We start from the raw sequence: 19077 nt of genomic DNA, 5'->3' as shown, positions 1-19077 counted from the left end.
CTCATTTTGTACTGGAAAATCCTCTTCCAGAACAGGGTGCACTTTCTAATTTGTGAATCCTGTCCCTGATTGACAACATTCACTGCCTAGGACCTGTTACAGAAACGTTAGTGATTTTGTATTAACTTTTAAACAAGGGAAGGCCAATCCTGTTCCAGTAGCAGCAGTCACCACACAGTCATTCCTCCCTCTTTTGTATGTGTGAAAAACCTCTTCACACACAAAACTCAGACAAATTTTGGCTGTTCTGTCCTGGTTACTCTGCAGTTCATAAGCCTGAACTTTTATTGTCTTCAAGGCTGACAGCATACAAATCAATATGGCTGACTTGACCCAACAACCCTTTTCCCTCACACACGCAAACGAAACTCACTGCAGCCTACTTAAGGCAACCAATAATGGCCTGGGCCACCCCACCTCTCTCACTGCCAATGAAAACTTAAAAATGAATAAAAAGAGAACCTACCCATGTGATGCTGACACAAAAATCTTGCACATATGCTGTGTAAAAGAACCAATGTTTACTAACCCCTCTCTCCACCTCTTTCTTCCCCCCTAACTTTATTAATGTCTCACATTGTGTGTAATATAATATATAAATCTTTATTGTGCTCCAAAGACCCGTAACATAGATTCAGAATAAAATACAGATTCATACAGACAACCCCCTGGGAGAGGAAGACCGAGACGATATTTGTTCAGTCTTGAGTATGATGATCTTTGATACTTATGACTACCAAAAGAAACTTTGCCACAGCCACTGTGATATCATTAGACTTGTCATCCAGAAGATATTTAATACAGTAGGCTTCAGATTTACCTGGGCGATTTGCCAGTAGGGGTTTAATCAATAGATCTCTAGCTTGCTCATATTGTCCGCAATGTAGTAGGATATGCCTCATACAATCGACGTCCTGAGAGCATGCACAGAGCCTATTCTGATAAGGGATGCCTCTCAGTCTGCCATTTAGCACTTCTGATGGAAATACATTTAATCTGGCTTTGGTAAAAAGACGGCAATAAGTTGGTACAGACAGATTTCTAAGATATGCAGGTATCTGAAATTGTACCTGTAATGAATTCCTACTGCTATCGGGCCACAGATAACATGAGGTTGAGATCGGAGATCACTATGTGATATGTCCCAGACCCTTTGCCTCAGAGATTCAAGGGTGGTATCGTATCCCAGATGGTACAAGAGTGAAGGTGGCATTCCAATCGAAGTGGCTTTTCTGATCATAGTTTTAATCCATGAGCTGATAAGCTCCTCGTTGTTTAGGTGTGGAAGTAACCCCTTCCCTAGGCCAAAGACAGATCTTAAGCCAGTATCTCAGGGCAGCCCACCATGCTTTTGTTGAGAGAGGGCATTCACCTGTTTCTAAAAATAGAATTGCATTTGGAACCTGTAAAAGGGACTGGTGAAACTTTGTTGGAACCCATCAAACATGGAGAATGAGCCATTGAACCAGACGTTTGGGCATAGACAGATTTTGCATTAAATACCCTAATGGCTGCTGGAACATAATGGCCTCCCCTTGTATAAAAGAATTGAATTATAGCTAGTTTGCTTACCTTCGCCTTTAGATAGGTGGTCTGCTAATGGTGTTTCCAGGACTTAGAATGATGGAATAGAAGCCCTAGGTACCTGAAATATTTGGTCTGCTCTAGTTTGTGATCATACAGTACCCATTTACTAGGGAGAATCTTTTCTCAAACACCAGGACTTTTGATTTTCCATAATTAACGGATAACCCATTACCAGAGCAGTAGTCTGAGAATTTCCTTAGTTGGTAGTTCAGGCCAGGTCTGGATTGGGAGAGGCTGGCTGCGTCATTCACATACAGCAAGAGAGGGGTCTTTCTTGTTCCTATTTTTGGAAGTGATCTGTAGAAAGGACTTTATGAAATGAAAACAGAGGTGGTGTATGTACTTTTGTAACCCAATAAAATCTTTAATAAAATAAAAATTCAAAAAACGACGTCAGTATCTGAGATAGGCTAGATCAGTTCTGGCCTCTTATTGAGGGGAGACCCAACTCAGATGAGCCGCCAGAATCCCAGGAGGAAGCCCTAAAATCTGCCTTCTAGTTTGGATTTCACACTAATTCCCCAGACCTCAGCCCTGTAAAGCATTTGGGCAATGATCTTTGGCACATAAATCTTAATGTCTGGATTGATTAACTGCCCCCCTTCAAATGGAAAATACCTGTATACCCAGTCGAGTAGGCAGGTAAGAACTTGACTGAATTCAGATGGGATCTGCATATTTCAGGTATTGTTGAAGGTACAGACTCAAAAGGTTTATCTACAAAACCTAAACGAATTAGGTTCCAAAATTTGAATTGATTCCCTTCAATAAGAGGCCAAACCCAAAGATTTCCAACTATTTTCATAATGTTCCCTTTTTTAATCTTTTTCATAATGTTGCATTTTAAAAATCCTTTTCATAATGTACCACTTTCTCTCGCACTGTTGCAGTTATAAAAGAGAAATGGCCTCATCTGATCAGGCAAACTGAACTGGTCAGGTTAATTTGGTCAGTTCTTTTTTCTTGGAGTTACAGTCCCTATCAAACCGACTCCATGTGTTTATGTTAGCTATTTTTGAGTTATTTTGAGTTATGGGACATGGGTGGCGCTGTGGGTAAAACCTCAGCGCCTAGGACTTGCCGATCGCATGGTCGGCGGATCGAATCCCCGCGGCAGGGTGAGCTCCCGTCGTTCGGTCCCAGCTCCTGCCCACCTAGCAGTTCGAAAGCACCCCTAAGTGCAAGTAGATAAATAGGTACCGATTTATAGCGGGAAGGTAAATGGCGTTCCGTGTGCTGCGCTGGTGCTGGCTCGCCAGAGCAGCTTCGTCATGCTGGCCACGTGACCTGGAAGTGTCTTTGGACAGCGCTGGCTCCCAGCCTCTTAAGCGAGATGAGCGCACAACCCCAGAGTTGGTCACGACTGGCCTGTACGGGCAGGGGTACCTTTACCTTTACCTTTTTTAGCAGTTTCACCCTCAAACCTCAGTGATGAAGTAGACTCCGCATACAAGAATTGAAGATTAACATTTACTTCTCAGGGTGATATTATTATTATTATTATTATTATTATTATTATTATTATTATTATTATTATTTGTAACCTGCCCATCTGGCTGGGTTTCCCCAGCCACTCTTGGCGGCTTCCACAAAGACCAAAACTACACTAATACAACAACTGAGCAATTTGTATTATTCATATATATTCAGCCCAAAGCAATGTGTTTCTTTCTCTTGAGCCCAAGAGAGGGTTTAGTCTTTTTGCTTTCAAAAACTGTATTTCGTAGCAATGCATTAATCCAGAGTTTTTCAACCTTTTGAGTCCTGGCTCCCTTGACCAATTTCCTTCTTTCTGTGGCTCCCCTGTGGGGCTGAGGAGCCCAGTTATGCCCCCCCCTTGCCTGCAGAGCTGGTAGCCTCTCACCCCTTTTCGAACACCCTTGTGCAGTGTTCCCTCAGCCTCCTCTCCCTTCTCCTTGCCCCCAAAAGAGGTGCCTCCTCACACTGCCCCACAGGGACCTGGGAAGAAGATGCTCCCAGTCTTAGTGGCCCAACAGAGACTGGCCAAAGGTGAACGCGAGGGCAGCATCTTACCTTGGGAGGCAGCAGCGGGTATTGCTGGGCCTGCATGGCGGAAAGGCTCCCCTCCAGCACCGGACACACAGCTCCCAGCAAGCCTTGTACACAGCAAGCACAAGGCAGGCCAGGATGGTGCCTGCCTGTCTCCCACTTGTCTGTCCATTCCCAACCTCAAGGACTGGTGGATTGGCTGGATGAGCTACCTTGACTGCTTGCTTGCTTACTCTGAGGACGCCTCAGCTCCTGGTACCCAGCACCCCCTGGCCAGCCCAAGAAGCACCATTCACCAACATTGCTTGCAACCAGGGCTGTTGCAAAGAACAGCCTTTGGGAGGCAGAGATGCAAGAGGATGGAGGGAAGGAAAGAAGACTAGAGGCCAGTGTTGCCTGCAGAACCCCTGAGCATCATTCAAGGCACCCCAGGGTGCCACGACACGCTGGTCGAAAACCACTGCTTTAGAGAACCCTCTGATTTTAACATTTGGGCCTCTGTGGTTTGCAAAATCTCTCTTCAGTGGGAACAATCTCTTCAAGGAGCCTCTGGAGAAGGTTCTGGTGGAGACCAGAGACTAACAGAAGGCTCTCCAGAGTGCCAGGAAGGACAGCAAGAAGGGAAAACCAGTGTTCCTTTCACTCGTCCTGATACTCCTCCAGCCACAGGACTGGTAATCAAATTACTTTCTCTCCTGCTGGGACAAACCAAAGAGGTTCCTGCACACCAGCTGGTAGTGGCTTAATGTCCAGATTAAACAAAGACCCCCAAAAGGGAAGGAGCTCCCCTTTAACTACCAATAAGGGAAGGAGCTCTCCCTTAACTACCAATAAGAGGCAGACTATAGCACTTTGCCCAGGTGTGGGCAGAGAGGACCTTGGACAGATGGGTCAACTGAATGACCTCTTGGGATTACTCCTTAGAGGTTTCAAGGAAGCCAAGGGAGATGTTTGTGGGTACGCCCCCCCCATCCAAGATAGCAGACAAACACAAGGCTGACATGAAGCCAATAGGACACCTGAGAAGCACAAGGGCAATTGTGTTAGGATCGTCCTACTCTCGTGTAGGACCCTGGCAGAGACACATGCCCGACTGGCATGTTCTCTCCCTCCTTGTTGATCGTTTGGGAGCTTCAAAAGCTTTCTTCTGCCCGAACATCACAGCAACTGATGCCAACAGACATCAGCACACTCTGGGATCCGCAGAGTCTTTGCACTTTGCGTAACAGACCTCAGCAACTCAGCATTTTGGCTAATCAACTTTATTTACATATAAAACACTCAGAGCATTCTGACTTAGCTCCTTCCTCTTTCTCATCAGCCAGCAAAGAGAAAGAACAAAGGACAATAGTCCCACTTTACGGAACACAGTAACACAAACATCCTGTCTCCGTCACTTTCCACTCTGTGGAATGAAAACATACATCGTCATGTGATAGACAACAATCCCATGACTGCAGACACGGGGAATGAATCTCCAACAAATTGAGCTCATCTCACATAAGGAACAGGGTTGGTTCTGTTACCACCATGTTGAACACTGCTTTCCTTTTGGGTGATGACAGGCAAAGTAGGTGTTGAGCAGTTCCGCCTTCTCTGTATCACCCAATAGCATTTCTTCATTTTCTTTCAGAGGTCATATTATTATTAATTTTAATCTCTTGTGAGCCTGAGCTCATTCTGAGCTTTGGCCTGCCAGACCTCGCGTATACTCTTCTTTCATGATTTCCCTTTTCTTCCATTTCTTATACACACCCTTCTTAAATCTTAGCTCATTTGTAAACACGGTGCATGCTTGCTGAGTTGGTGCCCAGAAGGTGGCAATATTGATAGCCACACATTGTCTGGACTCAGTCTGACCCTTATGTTTCCCTCCCCTTATGGTTTTGATCTATGAGGCTGCATTTTAAATTGCATTTTAACCTGTACAGTGGTACCTCAGGTTAAGTACTTAATTCGTTCCGGAGGTCTGTACTTAACCTGAAACTGTTCTAAACCTGAAGCACCACTTTAGCTAATGGGGCCTCCTGCTGCCGCCGCGCCGCCGGAACACAATTTCTGTTCTAGACTGTTACTCCACCTGTGGAATCTTTTGTGTGAAGTAAGTTTGCTGCTCATATTTCATTCACTTAAGAGTTAGTTATCTGGTGTGAGTTCTCAGGTGCAAAGTCAGACCACCAATCCCACTGAACCTCATTCCACACTCCATACGTTTTCATGGTATCTCCTTGGGGTGGGGTTTTTTATGTAAGGTAAGGACACCCCCAATACGGAAGTGCTTTCCACAATCTAGGCATTCATACAGTTTCTCCCGTGTGGGTTCTTGGTTGGACAGTGCACTCCTACAACTGAAGCTCTTTCCATACTCCACACATCTATGCAGTTTCTCCCCTGTGTGGGTATTTTGAGGTACTGTACAGTGAGATGGTGATAAGAGACTGAAGCTCTTTCCGCATACCATACATTTAAAGAGTCTTTTGCCTGTAAGGGTTCTTCGATGTGCAGTGGGTTCTTTGATGTAAAGTAAGGTGGTGATTCAGACTGAAACTCTTTGCACACACCATACAATTAAATGGTTTCTCCCCTGTGTGGGTTCTTCGATGCGCAATAAGGTTTCCGTTCTGGCTGAAGCTCTTTCCACACTCCATACATTTAAAAGGTTTCTCCCTGGTGTGAGTTCTTTGATGTAAAGTAAGGTTTCCACTCTGGCTGAAGCTCTTTCCACACACCACACATTTAAATGATTTATCTGCTGTGTGGGTTCTTTGATGTGCAGTAAGGCTTCCGCTCTGGCTGAAGCTCTTCCCACATGCCAAACATTTAAATGGTTTCTCCCCAGTGTGAATTCTTTGATGTGCAGCAAGGTTTCCACTCTGACTGAAGCTCTTTCCACACTCCGTGCATTTAAATGGCTTCTCCCCGGTGTGGGTTTTTTTATGTAAAGTAAGGACACTACCAATACGGAAGCGCTTTCCACAATCTATGCATTCATACGGTTTCTCCCCTGTGTGGATTCTTTGATGTTCTGTAAGGGCACTCCTACAAGTGAAACTTTTTCCGCACTCCATGCATTTATGCAGTTTCTCCCCTGTGTGGGTTTTTTGAGGCACAGTGAGATGGTGATAGAGACTGAAGCTCTTTCCACAAACCATAGTTTTTAATGGCTTCTCGCCTGTGTGGGTTTTTTGATGTGCAATAAGGCTTCCACTCTGGCTGAAGCTCTTTCCACATTCTACACACTTAAATGGTTTTTCTCCTGTGTGGGTTCTTTGATGTAAAGTAAGATGGTGATTGAGACTAAAACTCTTCCTGCATATCATACATTCATATGGTTTCTCCCCTGTGTGAATTCTTTGGTGTGCAATAAGGTTTCCACTCTGGCTGAAGCTCTTTCCGCAATCCATGCATTTGAATGGTTTTTCCCCTCTGTGGGTTTTTTTATGCTTGGCAAGGTTACCAGCACTACTGAGGCTCTTTCCACATTCCGTGCATTGAAACGCTTTCTCCCCTCTTTGGGTTCCTTGATGTAAACTAATGCTTCCACTCTGACTGAAGCTCTTTCCACACTCCACACTGCTACTTCCAGTGAATTCTTCCCGTGGACTCAGTGATACACGGACATCAGTGTCCTGAGTAGTAAGGGATTTGGTTTTCCAGTTCTTCAACACATTTCCTACATGCTTTTCAGGTGATCGTTGATTTACAAAGGTCTCTTTCTGTGCTTCATGCCCCACATTTTCTACAGACACCACAGATGGCTTCCCATAATTCTCACCCTTCTGCCCATTACCTGTTTTGAGGCAGAAAAAGAAAATGCCATTCAAATTACAACTCAGAAGCAGAGACTCTCATCATGGATCGAGCCCAGTTTTCCACTTCTCTGACTTTACCATTTTCAAGAATGTCCCCCTCCTTCCTTCCCTGCCCAGCTGAATCTGAAGTCAGCTTCTGAATATGCTTCTGACTATGAATATGTTGTCTCAAGACACCAACACAAGTCCCTTCCTGCTCCTCCTCAAACTTGCTGAGCTGTGTCTGCTCATCTCTCCCCTTCCTCAGAGCCCCATCCAACTGGATCTTATCCTTCAACCCAAATGACAAAATACAAAATAGCCAGACACTCCTAGTGCTACTACTGCCATGGCTCTCTTCCCAAAAGCAGGGAAAGTTAAGATCTTAGCTCTCCTGCTGAGGGATAGCAGAGGGGACACGTGGGCCCAACAGAACCCCCCTGGCGCCCGTGAAGAGGATCTCAGCTCAGTGGCACTACAGAGGACATTTTAATTTGGGGTGCATCTCAGCACATGGAAGGGAAACCTCAGCCTGGAGGCCGTCTCTGCTCTTTAGAAGACCCTGTGTGGGCAACATTTTGCAAATTGAGAGTGGCTTGCCTGTATGCTGTGGGGCCAGAGGCATTTACAACAAATGTAAATGCGACCTTTGGACAGGAGCAGAGCTTCCACACACCCTTCTCTGTCCTCCTTCCAGGCTGGCAAGAAGCCCCATCTGATTTCAAGGAAACAACCCAGCCAGACCAAAAACACTCAAGGAAGATGGGAAGCCGGTCAGGGTATGGGGAGAAGAGAGTCCCAAGGGCCAGTTGGAGAGGTTTGAAGGCTGCATTTGTCCACCTGGCCCCACAGGGCCAACTAAATACTGATAGGAAGCCCAGAAGCAGGACTTCTCTTCCTTAGGCCAGTATACCTGAAGGAGCATATCCACCCCCATCGTTCAGCCCAGACACTGAGGTCCAGAGCCGAGGACCTTCTGGCGGTTCACTCCCTGCGAGAAGTGAGGTTACAGGGAACCAGGCAGAGGGCCTTCTCGGTGCTGGCACCCTCCCTGTGAAACGCCCTCCCAAGGAGATAAACAACTATCTGACTTTTAGGAGAAATCTGTTTAGGGAAGTTTTTAATGTTTGATGTTTTATTGTGTTTAATATACTGTTGGGAGCCGCCCAGAGTGGCTGGGGAAACCCAGCCAGATGGGTGGGGGTATAAATTATTTATTTACTAATATTAATAATAACATTTATATTAACATTTATATTAATATTAATTAATATTTATATTAATATTACTGGAGCAAAAAGGGCCCCACAACACAACTAAGACTAATCGCATACCTGCTGAGGTCTCCCCTTCTTTGGGGTCCTGGAGGAATGGATCTTGTCCTTCTTCCCAACAGGAACTGAGGTCTGATTCTGCCAAGGAAAGAGTTACTATTAGCTACTTTTGGCCACAAAACATCCAGCCCTTTCAAATCAATCTGTATTTTTGACCGCAAAGGCAAAGAGGAGGGATTGCCATATCCGGATCCTACAAAGGCACACAACATGAGCAGGTGAGGGCCTTGTGGTCCTCACTGTCACAAGAGGTGTGCGTGTGAATATATGGATGCTGCTTCAGAGAGCAAAGCTGCAAATATACATACACAAAAAGAGGGATCCAGCAGGCTATTCTTATTCCTACTCTGCATGAATAAATGGCACAAACAGCAGATTCACACCTTCAAAATCTAGCAGTCCAGAGGCATAAAAATGTGCCCTTACCTAGAGAGGCCACCATCTCATAATTCTCCTCCATGACTTCCTTGTACAGAGCTCTTTGGCCACGATCCAACAGAGCCCACTCCTCCTCCGTGAAAAACACAGCCACCTCCTCAAAGGTCAAGAGGGCCTGGATGGTCACCAGATTCTGGAAGAAGAAGAAAACTTTTTAAAGGTCCCTTCCCTACTGGACACACAAGCAAGGGTAAACTGGGCCACTTCTGGGACTCCCTCACCTGTTGCCACAAAGCAGAGAGCAGCTCTTTGATGTGAACAATGGACAAATACAGATTCATTTAGGGTTGGAGACATTTACACAGATGGCAGACCTATGACTGGCAAACAAATATTAAGCAAAGCTAGACAACATCTGGAACTGGCTAAATGTGCCTCAAATTACACCTTTTCTAACAAACCAAACAGTTACTGCACAAGCCTCTAGGCCCTAGACCAGGGGTAGGCAAACTAAGGCCCTGGGGCAGTATGCGGCCCAATCACCTTCTTAATCTGGCCCGTGGACGGTCCAGGAATCAGCGTGCTTTTACATGAGTAGAATGTATGCTTTTATTTAAAATGCATCTCTGGGTTATTTGTGGGGCATAGGAATTCATTGTCCTTCCCCCCCCCCTCAAAATATAGCCTGGCCCCGCACAAGGTCTGAGGGACAGTGGACCGGCCCCCAGCTGAAAAAGTTTGTTGACCCCTCCCTGCTCTAGACCCTTGACCCTTACCTCAAAGTTGAAATTCTAATTACAGATACCAATCCAAAATCCAAACACATATTATCAAAAAAAACCTAAAAAATGGTGAAAACAAAACATCCTATGTACCCCAACTTTGGTATTGTTAAAAAATATTCTTTTAAAAGAGATAACAATGCCAATTTTGAGCTTTAAAGAACTCATCACCTTTGTTTTAGTAGATGCACTTTGATCAAAATTGGAGATTTGATCAAAAATGGAGATTTCTGGAACACTTGCAATTAAGACAATGGAAACAGAAAATCTGGACGATTGCACTTTCAGAAAAACTGACCAAGGGAGCTCAAGCATTAGTTGAAAAAGCTACGAGGGTGACTTTGTTGTGACACGTACGCTATGTTTTCCCGCAGAGACACACATTGGGGGAATGCTTTGACAGAGAGTTGTTTTTATATGTTTGTTATGTTCAACATTTTGAAAAAACAAAACTTATACAATACATATAAATTTAAGGAGAGGGAAGAAGCAGGAACCAGTCCAGGAACTGCAAGGGAGAGACAGGGAACAAGAAGAATGTCAAACTTTACATAGAAGCTTTAGAAAACCATGTCTTGGTCTTTAGGGGACGTTTAGCCTGGGTTTGCCCAGTCACTCAGGTTTGTGAGGTTTTAGGATCATATCCAAAACCTCTTAATGAGGTTTCATGGAAAACCTGCCTCTCTAGGAAGCAAGAGGAGGGGTGCTTGGCAGGCGATTCCCCCTCTCCTCCCTGCAAACATAAATTCCCTTGCTCCCCAAAAAGCTCCCCAAAAAGCTCTATTTCCTCATTTGCTTTGTGAGAAGGTCCCAGGTCCAATCCCTGGCAGAGGCAATGAAGGAGACCCCCCCTCCCAAAAAACTCATCATGTGAATGAAGGTTGCACACTGTTACATCCCCCCCCCTTAACCCCATGGGAGAAAAGATCCCTCATTATTACACCTGTTTACAAAGGGAGGCAGGCCTGTGTCTGAGGGTGCCCCCCCCCCATAATAGCCCCTCAGAGCAGCCTGGTGTCGTTAGGCCCGTTTTGTTAGAGGGTTTTGAGCAGTACAGACAACCCTCAAGGGTAGTCCAGTCAGTGTCATTATCATGGATAGCTTTTTTCTTTTTAAGGCAGGGTCCTGGATGTTGGGCTATGCTATTAGGGGAGGGGGCGCAGCTCAATGGCAGAGCAGCTGCTTTGCATGCAGAAGGAGGTGCCCGGTTCAATTCTTCGATTCCTCAGGGCCAGCCTTACCATTGGGCAGCCTCAGGTGGTTTCCTCGGAGGGAAGGATCCAGGGAAGATGCAGACTGGAGGCGAAGCCTGTCTCTCCCCTGCAGAGGAGCAGCAGCAGCCGGGGCGGAAGAAGCTGAATGACCAAGACGCAACGGCTTCAATGGGATTCCAGCTTCCGCCTCCCCTGATTGGTTCGCCGCAGCCTCGCGGTTCTCTTCTGATTGGTTCTCTTTTTCCCGGGCCTCCATTCATTCTGTGTTCCCTTCCTGCAACAGAATTACTTGCGCTTCTTGGCATTCTTCTGGTTATGAATATCATTTCCCAAGATTATTTTATTCCAAATAATAACGTATTCCAAACTGTGTCAGAAGTATTTCATTTTGTTTTAGTTGAGATCCCTGCATTGCAGGGGGTTGGACTAGATGACACTTGGGGTCCCTTCCGGTTCTATGGTTCTAATTCCTCCAGTTAATTGGGGCGGGGGAGGGGCAGTTTCCCAACGAAGCCCCAAGAGGAGGAGGGCAAGACGCAGGTCGCCACGTCCGGTTCTCATCCGACCACAGGCTGCTCTGTAGCCGTAGCTCTATGGTTAGGCAGTCTCCTGGGGGGGGGGGGGGTCAGTGGATGGGAAATCCAGAAGGGGAGGGCTGACTGCCAGAGAGGACAAAGAGGTAAAGACGCAGAGTGCTGGAAGGGCAAATATATAAAACTGCAAAATCAAGGCAGGTGTCAGTCAACACTGATGGCATTCTTCCATGACTGCTAGTAATGTTTTGGTCTAATGTTACCTGCTGTTTTGTTCCTTCTGCTTCCAGAACTCCATGCGCTTAAATTTAGCAAGCACTAGTAAAAAACAAAACAGGGGCATCCCCATACCGAAAATGGGTGGGGGCAGAACGGGAGAATCCCCAATGAGTCCATGGGGCTAGCCGGGGGGGGGGGAGCAGGGAGAGGCAGGTGCCCACCCTTAAATCAATAAAAATACATAGCTAATTGAGGTTCTGCCCCCCCAAAAAGGCCTGTCTCCACAAACACCCCCCACAAAAATCCTGGCTACCCCCATGCCACTGATGTGCATCCCAGTGGCCCTGAATGTAAGTGGGGATTTCTGCCCCCATTATCCCACAGGGGAGCTGCAGAAAGACTGTTCTTGGTCAAGGGAGCGGTGGACTCAGAAAGATTGAAAACCACCGGCATAAGTAAACAAACAAACTGCAAAGCTCTTTTACGTGGTACCAGCCCACCCACCTGACCTCTCCCCCTGCCTTTTCTCTGCTGTTCGGGGTGGATTCTACCACCACCCCCTATTTCAGAAAAGATGGGGTGTGCATGGGGTGCTTCTAAGCAAAATGAGCATTGTTCTGGAAGAGAAACGAGAGAAGGTGATATAAGTAACACACACAAAAACCCTGCTCTTTTTCCCTTATGGGGTACCCAAGAGCCCATATAGAGACCTTTTGTAGGTTCGCTGTCGGTGGGAGAAAATAACAGAGGCCAATCAGAGAATATTGAGAAGCAAAGCAGCTAGTAAGCCTGATCTTTATTAACTGTTGCAACAGGGTGCTCACAGCCACACGCAGGAGAGAGAAGGAGGACCCCGAACAATGACGCGCAAGCCCTTATATAAACCACTTATAAATGCCATCTCCAACTCCTCGAAAGATTCCATCAACGGTGTCTCCGAAAATTTTTACACATCACTTGGGAAGAAAGGCGAACTAATATCAGTGTACTGGAAGAAGCAAAGATCACCAGTGTTGAAGCAATGATTCTTCAACATCAACTTCCTCTGACTGGTCATGTTGTGCGGATGCCTGATGATCGTCTTCCAAAGCAACTACTCTATTCCGAACTTAAAAATGGAAAGCGTAATGCTGGTGGTCCACAAAAGAGGTTTAAAGACTGTCTCAAGGCAAATCTAAAAAAATGTAGTATAAACACTGACAACTGGGAAACACTGGCCTGCGAGCGCTCCAATTGGAGAACAGCCTTTACCAAACGTGTCATGCGCTTTGAAGACACTTGAACTCAGGATGCAAGGGAGAAACGTGCTAAGAGGAAGGCACGCTTGGCAAATCCATACCATGATCAACTCCCGCCCTGAAACCAATGTCCACACTGTGGAATGACATGTGGATCCAGAATTGGCCTCCACAGTCACTTACGGACTCATTGTTAAAACCGTGTTTATGGAAGGCAATCTTACTCAGGTATGAGGGATCGCCAAAGAAGCAGATAGACATTTGAAATTGCCCACCCTGGAGCCCAAGACACTCCTCCAATACATCATACATACATCAGAGAAGGGGTGGTCTACAGCAGAAATCTGAGTGTGTTGTTTTTCTCCTGTCTGCTAGGATATTGGATCACTGATTGCATTACCTGGGCCTTTTGGCCACTCTTTTGTGATGTTAACTACTTAATTCCTGAATCCAGCTCACAGGCTCACCCTATTCATACACAGACACAACCTTAAGACAGGATTTGTGAATAAAGAGACAGTGGGGAGGCTTTTCCATTTCCTTCCTCTTTGCAGAGAAATATTTGATGTGCCTGAAAGAGTCAAAATGACTTTAGGACTGTTTTCCTGTACTTTTTCCAGAAATGTGGTTTATATATTTATGTATGTATTTGCCTTGTACAGTTATGAATATTTTATATGTGTAAGACCTTAAAATCCCTATAACACCCCTTTTTATTTCTTTGTTTTTATTATTCAAATGTTCTCCATTTAAAGTGGGGGGGGGGGGTTGAACATGGAGCCAGGCCTGTTGGCCCTCATAATTGTTGTTGTTTAGTCATTTAGTCGTGTCCGACTCTTCGTGGCCCCCTGGACCAGAGCACGCCAGGCACTCCTGTCTTCCACCGCCTCCCGCAGTTTGGTCAGGCTCATGTTTGTAGCTTCGAGAACACTATCCAACCATCTCATCCTCTGTCGTCTCCTTCTCCTTGTGCCCTCCATCTTTCCCAACATCAGGGTCTTTTCCAGGGAGTCTTCTCTTCTCATGAGGTGGCCAAAGTATTGGAGCCTCAACTTCACGATCTGTCCTTCCAATGAGCACTCAGGTCTGATTTCCTTAAGAATGGATGCGTTTGATCTTCTTGCAGTCCATGGGACTCTCAAGAATCTCCTCCAGCACCATAATTCAAAAGCATCCATTCTTCGGCGATTAGCCTTCTTTATGGTCCAGCTCTCACTTCCATACATCACTACTGAGAAAACCATGGCTTTAACTATACGGACCTTTGTTGGCAAGGTGATGGCTCTACTTTTTAAGATGTTGTCTAGATTTGCCATCGCCTTTCTCCCAAGGAGCAGGCGTCTTTTAATTTCGTGACTGCTGTCACCATCTGCAGTGATCATGGAGCCCAAGAAAATAAAATCTCTCACTGCCTCCATTTCTTCCCCTTCTATTTGCCAGGAGGTGATGGGACCAGTGGCCATGATCTTCGTTTTTTTGATGTTGAGCTTCAGACCATATTTTGCGCTCTCCTCTTTCACCCTCATTAAAAGGTTCTTTAATTCCTCCTCACTTTCTGCCATCAAGGTTGTGTCATCTGCATATCTGAGGTTGTTGATATTTCTTCCGGCGATCTTAATTCCGGCTTGGGATTCATCCAGCCCAGCCTTTCGCATGATGAATTCTGCATATACCGTAAGTTAAATAAGCAGGGGGACAATATACAGCCTTGTCGTACTCCTTTCCCAATTTTGAACCAATCAGTTGTTCCATATCCAGTTCTAACTGTAGCTTCTTGTCCCACATAGAGATTTCTCAGGAGACAGATGAGGTGATCAGGCACTCCCATTTCTTTAAGAACTTGCCATAGTTTGCTGTGGTCAACACAGTCAAAGGCTTTTGCATAGTCAATGAAGCAGAAGTAGATGTCTTTCTGGAACTCTCTAGCTTTCTCCATAATCCAGCGCATGTTTGCAATTTGGTCTCTGGTTCCTCTGCCTCTTCTAAATCCAGCTTGCACTTCTGGGAGTTCTCGGTCCACATACTGCTTAAGACTGCCTTGTAGAATTTTAAGCATAACCTTGCTAGCGTGTGAAATAAATGCAATTGTGCGGTAGTTGGAGCATTCTTTGGCACTTCCCTTCTTTGGGATTGGGATGTAGACTGATCTTCTCCAATCTTCTGGCCACTGCTGAGTTTTCCAAATTTGCTGGCATATTGAGTGTAGCACCTTAACAGCATCATCTTTTAAAATTATAAATAATTCAGCTGGAATATCATCACTTCCACTGGCCTTGTTATTAGCGATGCTTTCTAAGGCCCATTTGACTTCACTTTCCAGGATGTCTGGCTCAAGGTCAGCAACCACACTATCTGGGGTATACGAGACATCAATTTCTTTCTGGTATAGTTCCTCTGTGTATTCTTGCCACCTCTTCTTTATGTCTTCTGCTTCTGTTAGGTGTTACGAAATTCGATCTGCAGAGCTTGATCGATGAGCCGTGACCTCTGATTACTTTACGAACGTCAATCAGCAGTTTACAACGGGTCCGGCACACTTCTTCAAAAGCTGCGCCATTGTTCCTCCCTCCAGTTCACGGCTTAGCAGAGTTGGACACAGCGGGAAAACTATCACGTCCTTTGACAAACACACGCAGTCCGGTTTGTCTATTTACAGCTCTTTATTGAAACAGTTCAGCCATCGCTGCTGGCAGCCATTGCAAACATGCCTCTCTCTCAGACACACAGAGAGAAACTGAACGTAACTCCTCCCAGCTTCTAAAAGCTGATGTCAGAATGCTGTGGCATCATGGGTAAAACTTAACCTGTTAAGTTCCAAATTCCACACCCCCCTTTGCCGCGCATTCTGACAAGACCCTTTTGAGTTCAACACCTTTCCCTTTGCCTTGTGCCTCTTTCCAGCATTTTTCCCAGGCACCTGTTGAACCCCTTCAACACTCTCAGAATCACACTGTGCGAAACCTATCCACGCACTTGTGGCCTGATATCTTTCAGGTGGAACACCCTTTGTTGTGCGACTGGACCTCCTAGGCACAAACTCAGATGTTACTTCTGACTCACCGCCACCAGAAGGTGTGTCCTCGGCATCACGGGATTCCCCCTCTGACTTAAAGCGTTTTCGAATCCTCTCCATTACACTCACAGGAGAACTAGGCTCGCTTTTGGGTGCTCTCTTAACATCTTGTGGAGAAGCTACCGAAACCTCATCCTGCTCCTGACTTTGCTCCTGACTTTGGTCAGTGACCTGATCGTCATCATCGGATTCTGAACCCTGATCCTGGACCTGGTCCTCATCACTGGGATCAGCCTCTGCTTCCCTTTCCTCCTCAGAATCAGACAGGCATTCTGAGAGCAGATCACGCTGGACAGCAGTTTTTGACCTTTTATCCTGCTCATAGAACTCAGCGCGTTTACTGATCAGCACCTTACTCTGATCACCTGAAGGATATGCAAACCTCCATGCACGTGCTGCTGGCTCATACCCGCAGAAGATCATTTTCTGGAACTTGGATCCATCTGGCCCCTGCAAAGCAGTAGGTACCGGCACAGACGCACTTGCACCAAACATTCGCAAAAAATGAATCTGGGGTTTCCTGCCATGCAACAACCCAAAAGGTGTGTCACCTACCAGTGAATTGTAGGTACGATTCCAGGTGAAGCCCACATACTTGATTGCCTCCAGCCAAAACCTTGGAGGTAACCCAGCATCTGCCAGCATCACCTGTGCAGCCTGAACCAGAGCCTCACTTCTCAGCTCTGCCACCCCTCTCTGATTGGGTGAAGTCACTGTGTGACGTATCCCTTTCTTGTGAAAGAATTTCTGCAAAGCAGACCCTGTAAATTGAGCTCCTCTATCACTGGTCACCGCTTGCACTCTGGTGGAAAATCTTTGTTCCACCTCCTCAATCCATCTTTTGATCAGCTGTGCTGCATCATCTTTGGATTTGAGACCATGGGTCCAAGTGTTCTGTGTAAAATTATCCTGCACCGTCAGGAGAAACCTTGCACCTCCCAGACTTGCTTCCCTTACAGGACCCCACAAATCTATGTGGACCAGTTCAAAAGGTTTTGCGGTTACCCTCTTCACCTTTGGATAACTGCATCCTTTTACCTTTGCCAGCCTGCAGGTTTCACAACTTACAGCATATCCACATTCTGTAATTTTACAACCTTTGGAAACCTCAGGCAGCACCTGCAGTTCTTCTAGAGAACCATGAGCTGTTTTTGTATGCCACGCATGAGCACATTGCTCGTGGTTGTTGATTTTTGCACGTAAAGCCTGTGCTTTCCCAACCTTCCCCTCACCCTCCAGAGGTGTTTTAAGAACAAAGAGATCATTTTGCCCCTTTTCAACCTTGGCAAACATCCTCCCTCCTTTGGAGATTGTGCAGACAGTATCTTCGAAACAAACCTTAAACCCCTTTTTCAACAAATAAGGCACAGATAAAAGACAGTGGTGCATCCCAGGAATGGTCCAAAAGTCCAACTTTTCCTGTAAAATAGGAACATACATTTTGCCAGCATTAGTTACATTCTTTTTCTGTCCATTTGCAAAAAGTAGTTTTCCCAGCCGGAATTGCCTTGCAATTCCACATCTCGACAGCAGGGGTATCTGGAATCAAATTGCAATTTGCTGCAGAGTCAATAACAAAACAAAGCTCTGAGCCTGTCCCACAGCTGGTTGAGCTGTCCCCAGACAAAGCCAGACTAGCTGCGAGTTGATAAGAATCCTCCTGGTGTCTGTCACGTCCACCAGACTCAGTTCCACGCCTGCCTGTCTTCCCAGGCCTGTTGCCATGGAAACCCGACTGGTTCCCATGAGAGTTCAGCTGGTTGACCTTGGCAACTTCCTGTCTTGCCTCTCTGCTCCGGTGGGGGCAATCTCGACGTACGTGGTCAGCTGACTTGCAAATGTAGCAACAACGAACTTCAGTGGAAAAACACTGCCCGGGGCTCCCAGCTGGCCTGGCCTTCCTCCTTCTGGAACGGCGCCTCCCACCAGCCTCGCCCCCCTTGAAGCTGCTCTTCGTTTCAGCACAAGTGGAAAGTCCTTTAAACTTGCCTTTGGAACTCTTTGCCCCCCCGATCTGCGCACCAGCGCTCCTTGAGGCTGATTGGGGAATAGGGGCTTCTAGTCCAGCGTCTGCAGGGCTCTGGCCTCCCGCTGAAGCTTCGCACACACCTTTCAGCACATTCCAGGCCGCCCACGCTGATTTCACACCCTCCAAGTGGGGTCTCAGCGATGCATCAACGCATGCCTTGAGCATCTCCAGCTCTCTTTGCATTTTCTGAAGATAGCCAGCACTTTTATGGGTTCCACTTTTGTCTTTTATTATGGAAATCTTTGTACAAAATGTTCCTTTCATATCTCCAATTTTCTTGAACAGATCTCTGGTTCTTCCCATTCTATTGTTTTCCTCTATTTCTTTGCATTGCTCGTTTAAGAAGGCCTTCTTGTCTCTCCTTGCTATTTTTTGGAAATCTGCATTCAATTTACTGTATCTTTCACTATCTCCCTCGCATTTTGCTTGCCTTCTCTCCCCCGCTATTTGTAAGGCCTCGTTGGACAGCCACTTTGCTTTCTTGCATTTCCTTTTCATTGGGATGGTTTTAGTTGCTGCCTCTTGTATAATGTTACGAGCCTCCATCCATAGTTCTTCAGGCACTCTGTCCACCAAATCTAAATCCTTAAACCTGTTCCTCACTTCCACTGTGTATTCATAAGGGATTTGACTTAGATTGTATGTTACCGGCCCAGTGGTTTTTCCTACTTTCTTCAGTTGAAGCTTGAATTTTGCTATAAGAAGCTGATGATCTGAGCCACAGTCAGCTCCAGGTCTTGTTTTTGCTGACTGTATAGAGCTTCTCCATCTTTGGCTGCAGAGAATATAATCAATCTGATTTCGATGCTGCCCATCTGGTGATGTCCATGTGTAGAGTCGTCTCTTGTGTTGTTGGAAAAGCGTGTTTGTGATGACCAGCTTGTTCTCT

General features: G+C 46.0%; 1 protein-coding gene across 1 annotated transcript; it reads right to left on the bottom strand.

Annotated features, from left to right (window-relative positions):
- Positions 1 to 4858: 4858 nt before the first annotated feature.
- On the bottom strand, positions 4859 to 11376 carry LOC114591201 (uncharacterized). Its single transcript, XM_077923309.1, has 4 exons — positions 11124 to 11376; positions 9149 to 9293; positions 8723 to 8800; positions 4859 to 7387 (listed from the first exon to the last, which is right to left on the bottom strand). Exons 1-4 carry the CDS (start codon positions 11124 to 11126, stop codon positions 6063 to 6065), a joined length of 1551 nt encoding a protein of 516 aa, XP_077779435.1. The 5' UTR covers positions 11127 to 11376; the 3' UTR covers positions 4859 to 6062.
- Between the last annotated feature and the right edge of the window lie 7701 nt (positions 11377 to 19077).

This window comes from Podarcis muralis, chromosome 2 (assembly GCF_964188315.1).
Source record: "Podarcis muralis chromosome 2, rPodMur119.hap1.1, whole genome shotgun sequence".
NCBI lineage: Eukaryota > Metazoa > Chordata > Lepidosauria > Squamata > Lacertidae > Podarcis > Podarcis muralis.
This window is presented reverse-complemented; position numbering and strand designations above follow the sequence as displayed.

Excerpts from the sequence above, each read along its gene's own strand:
- LOC114591201 (XM_077923309.1), bottom strand. Across the intron at positions 8,801-9,148 it reads TGAGATGGTGGCCTCTCTAG|AATCAGACCTCAGTTCCTGT; the intron begins GTAAGGGCACAT and ends TTTCCTTGGCAG. Across the intron at positions 7,388-8,722 it reads AGAAGGGGAGACCTCAGCAG|GTAATGGGCAGAAGGGTGAG; the intron begins GTATGCGATTAG and ends GCCTCAAAACAG.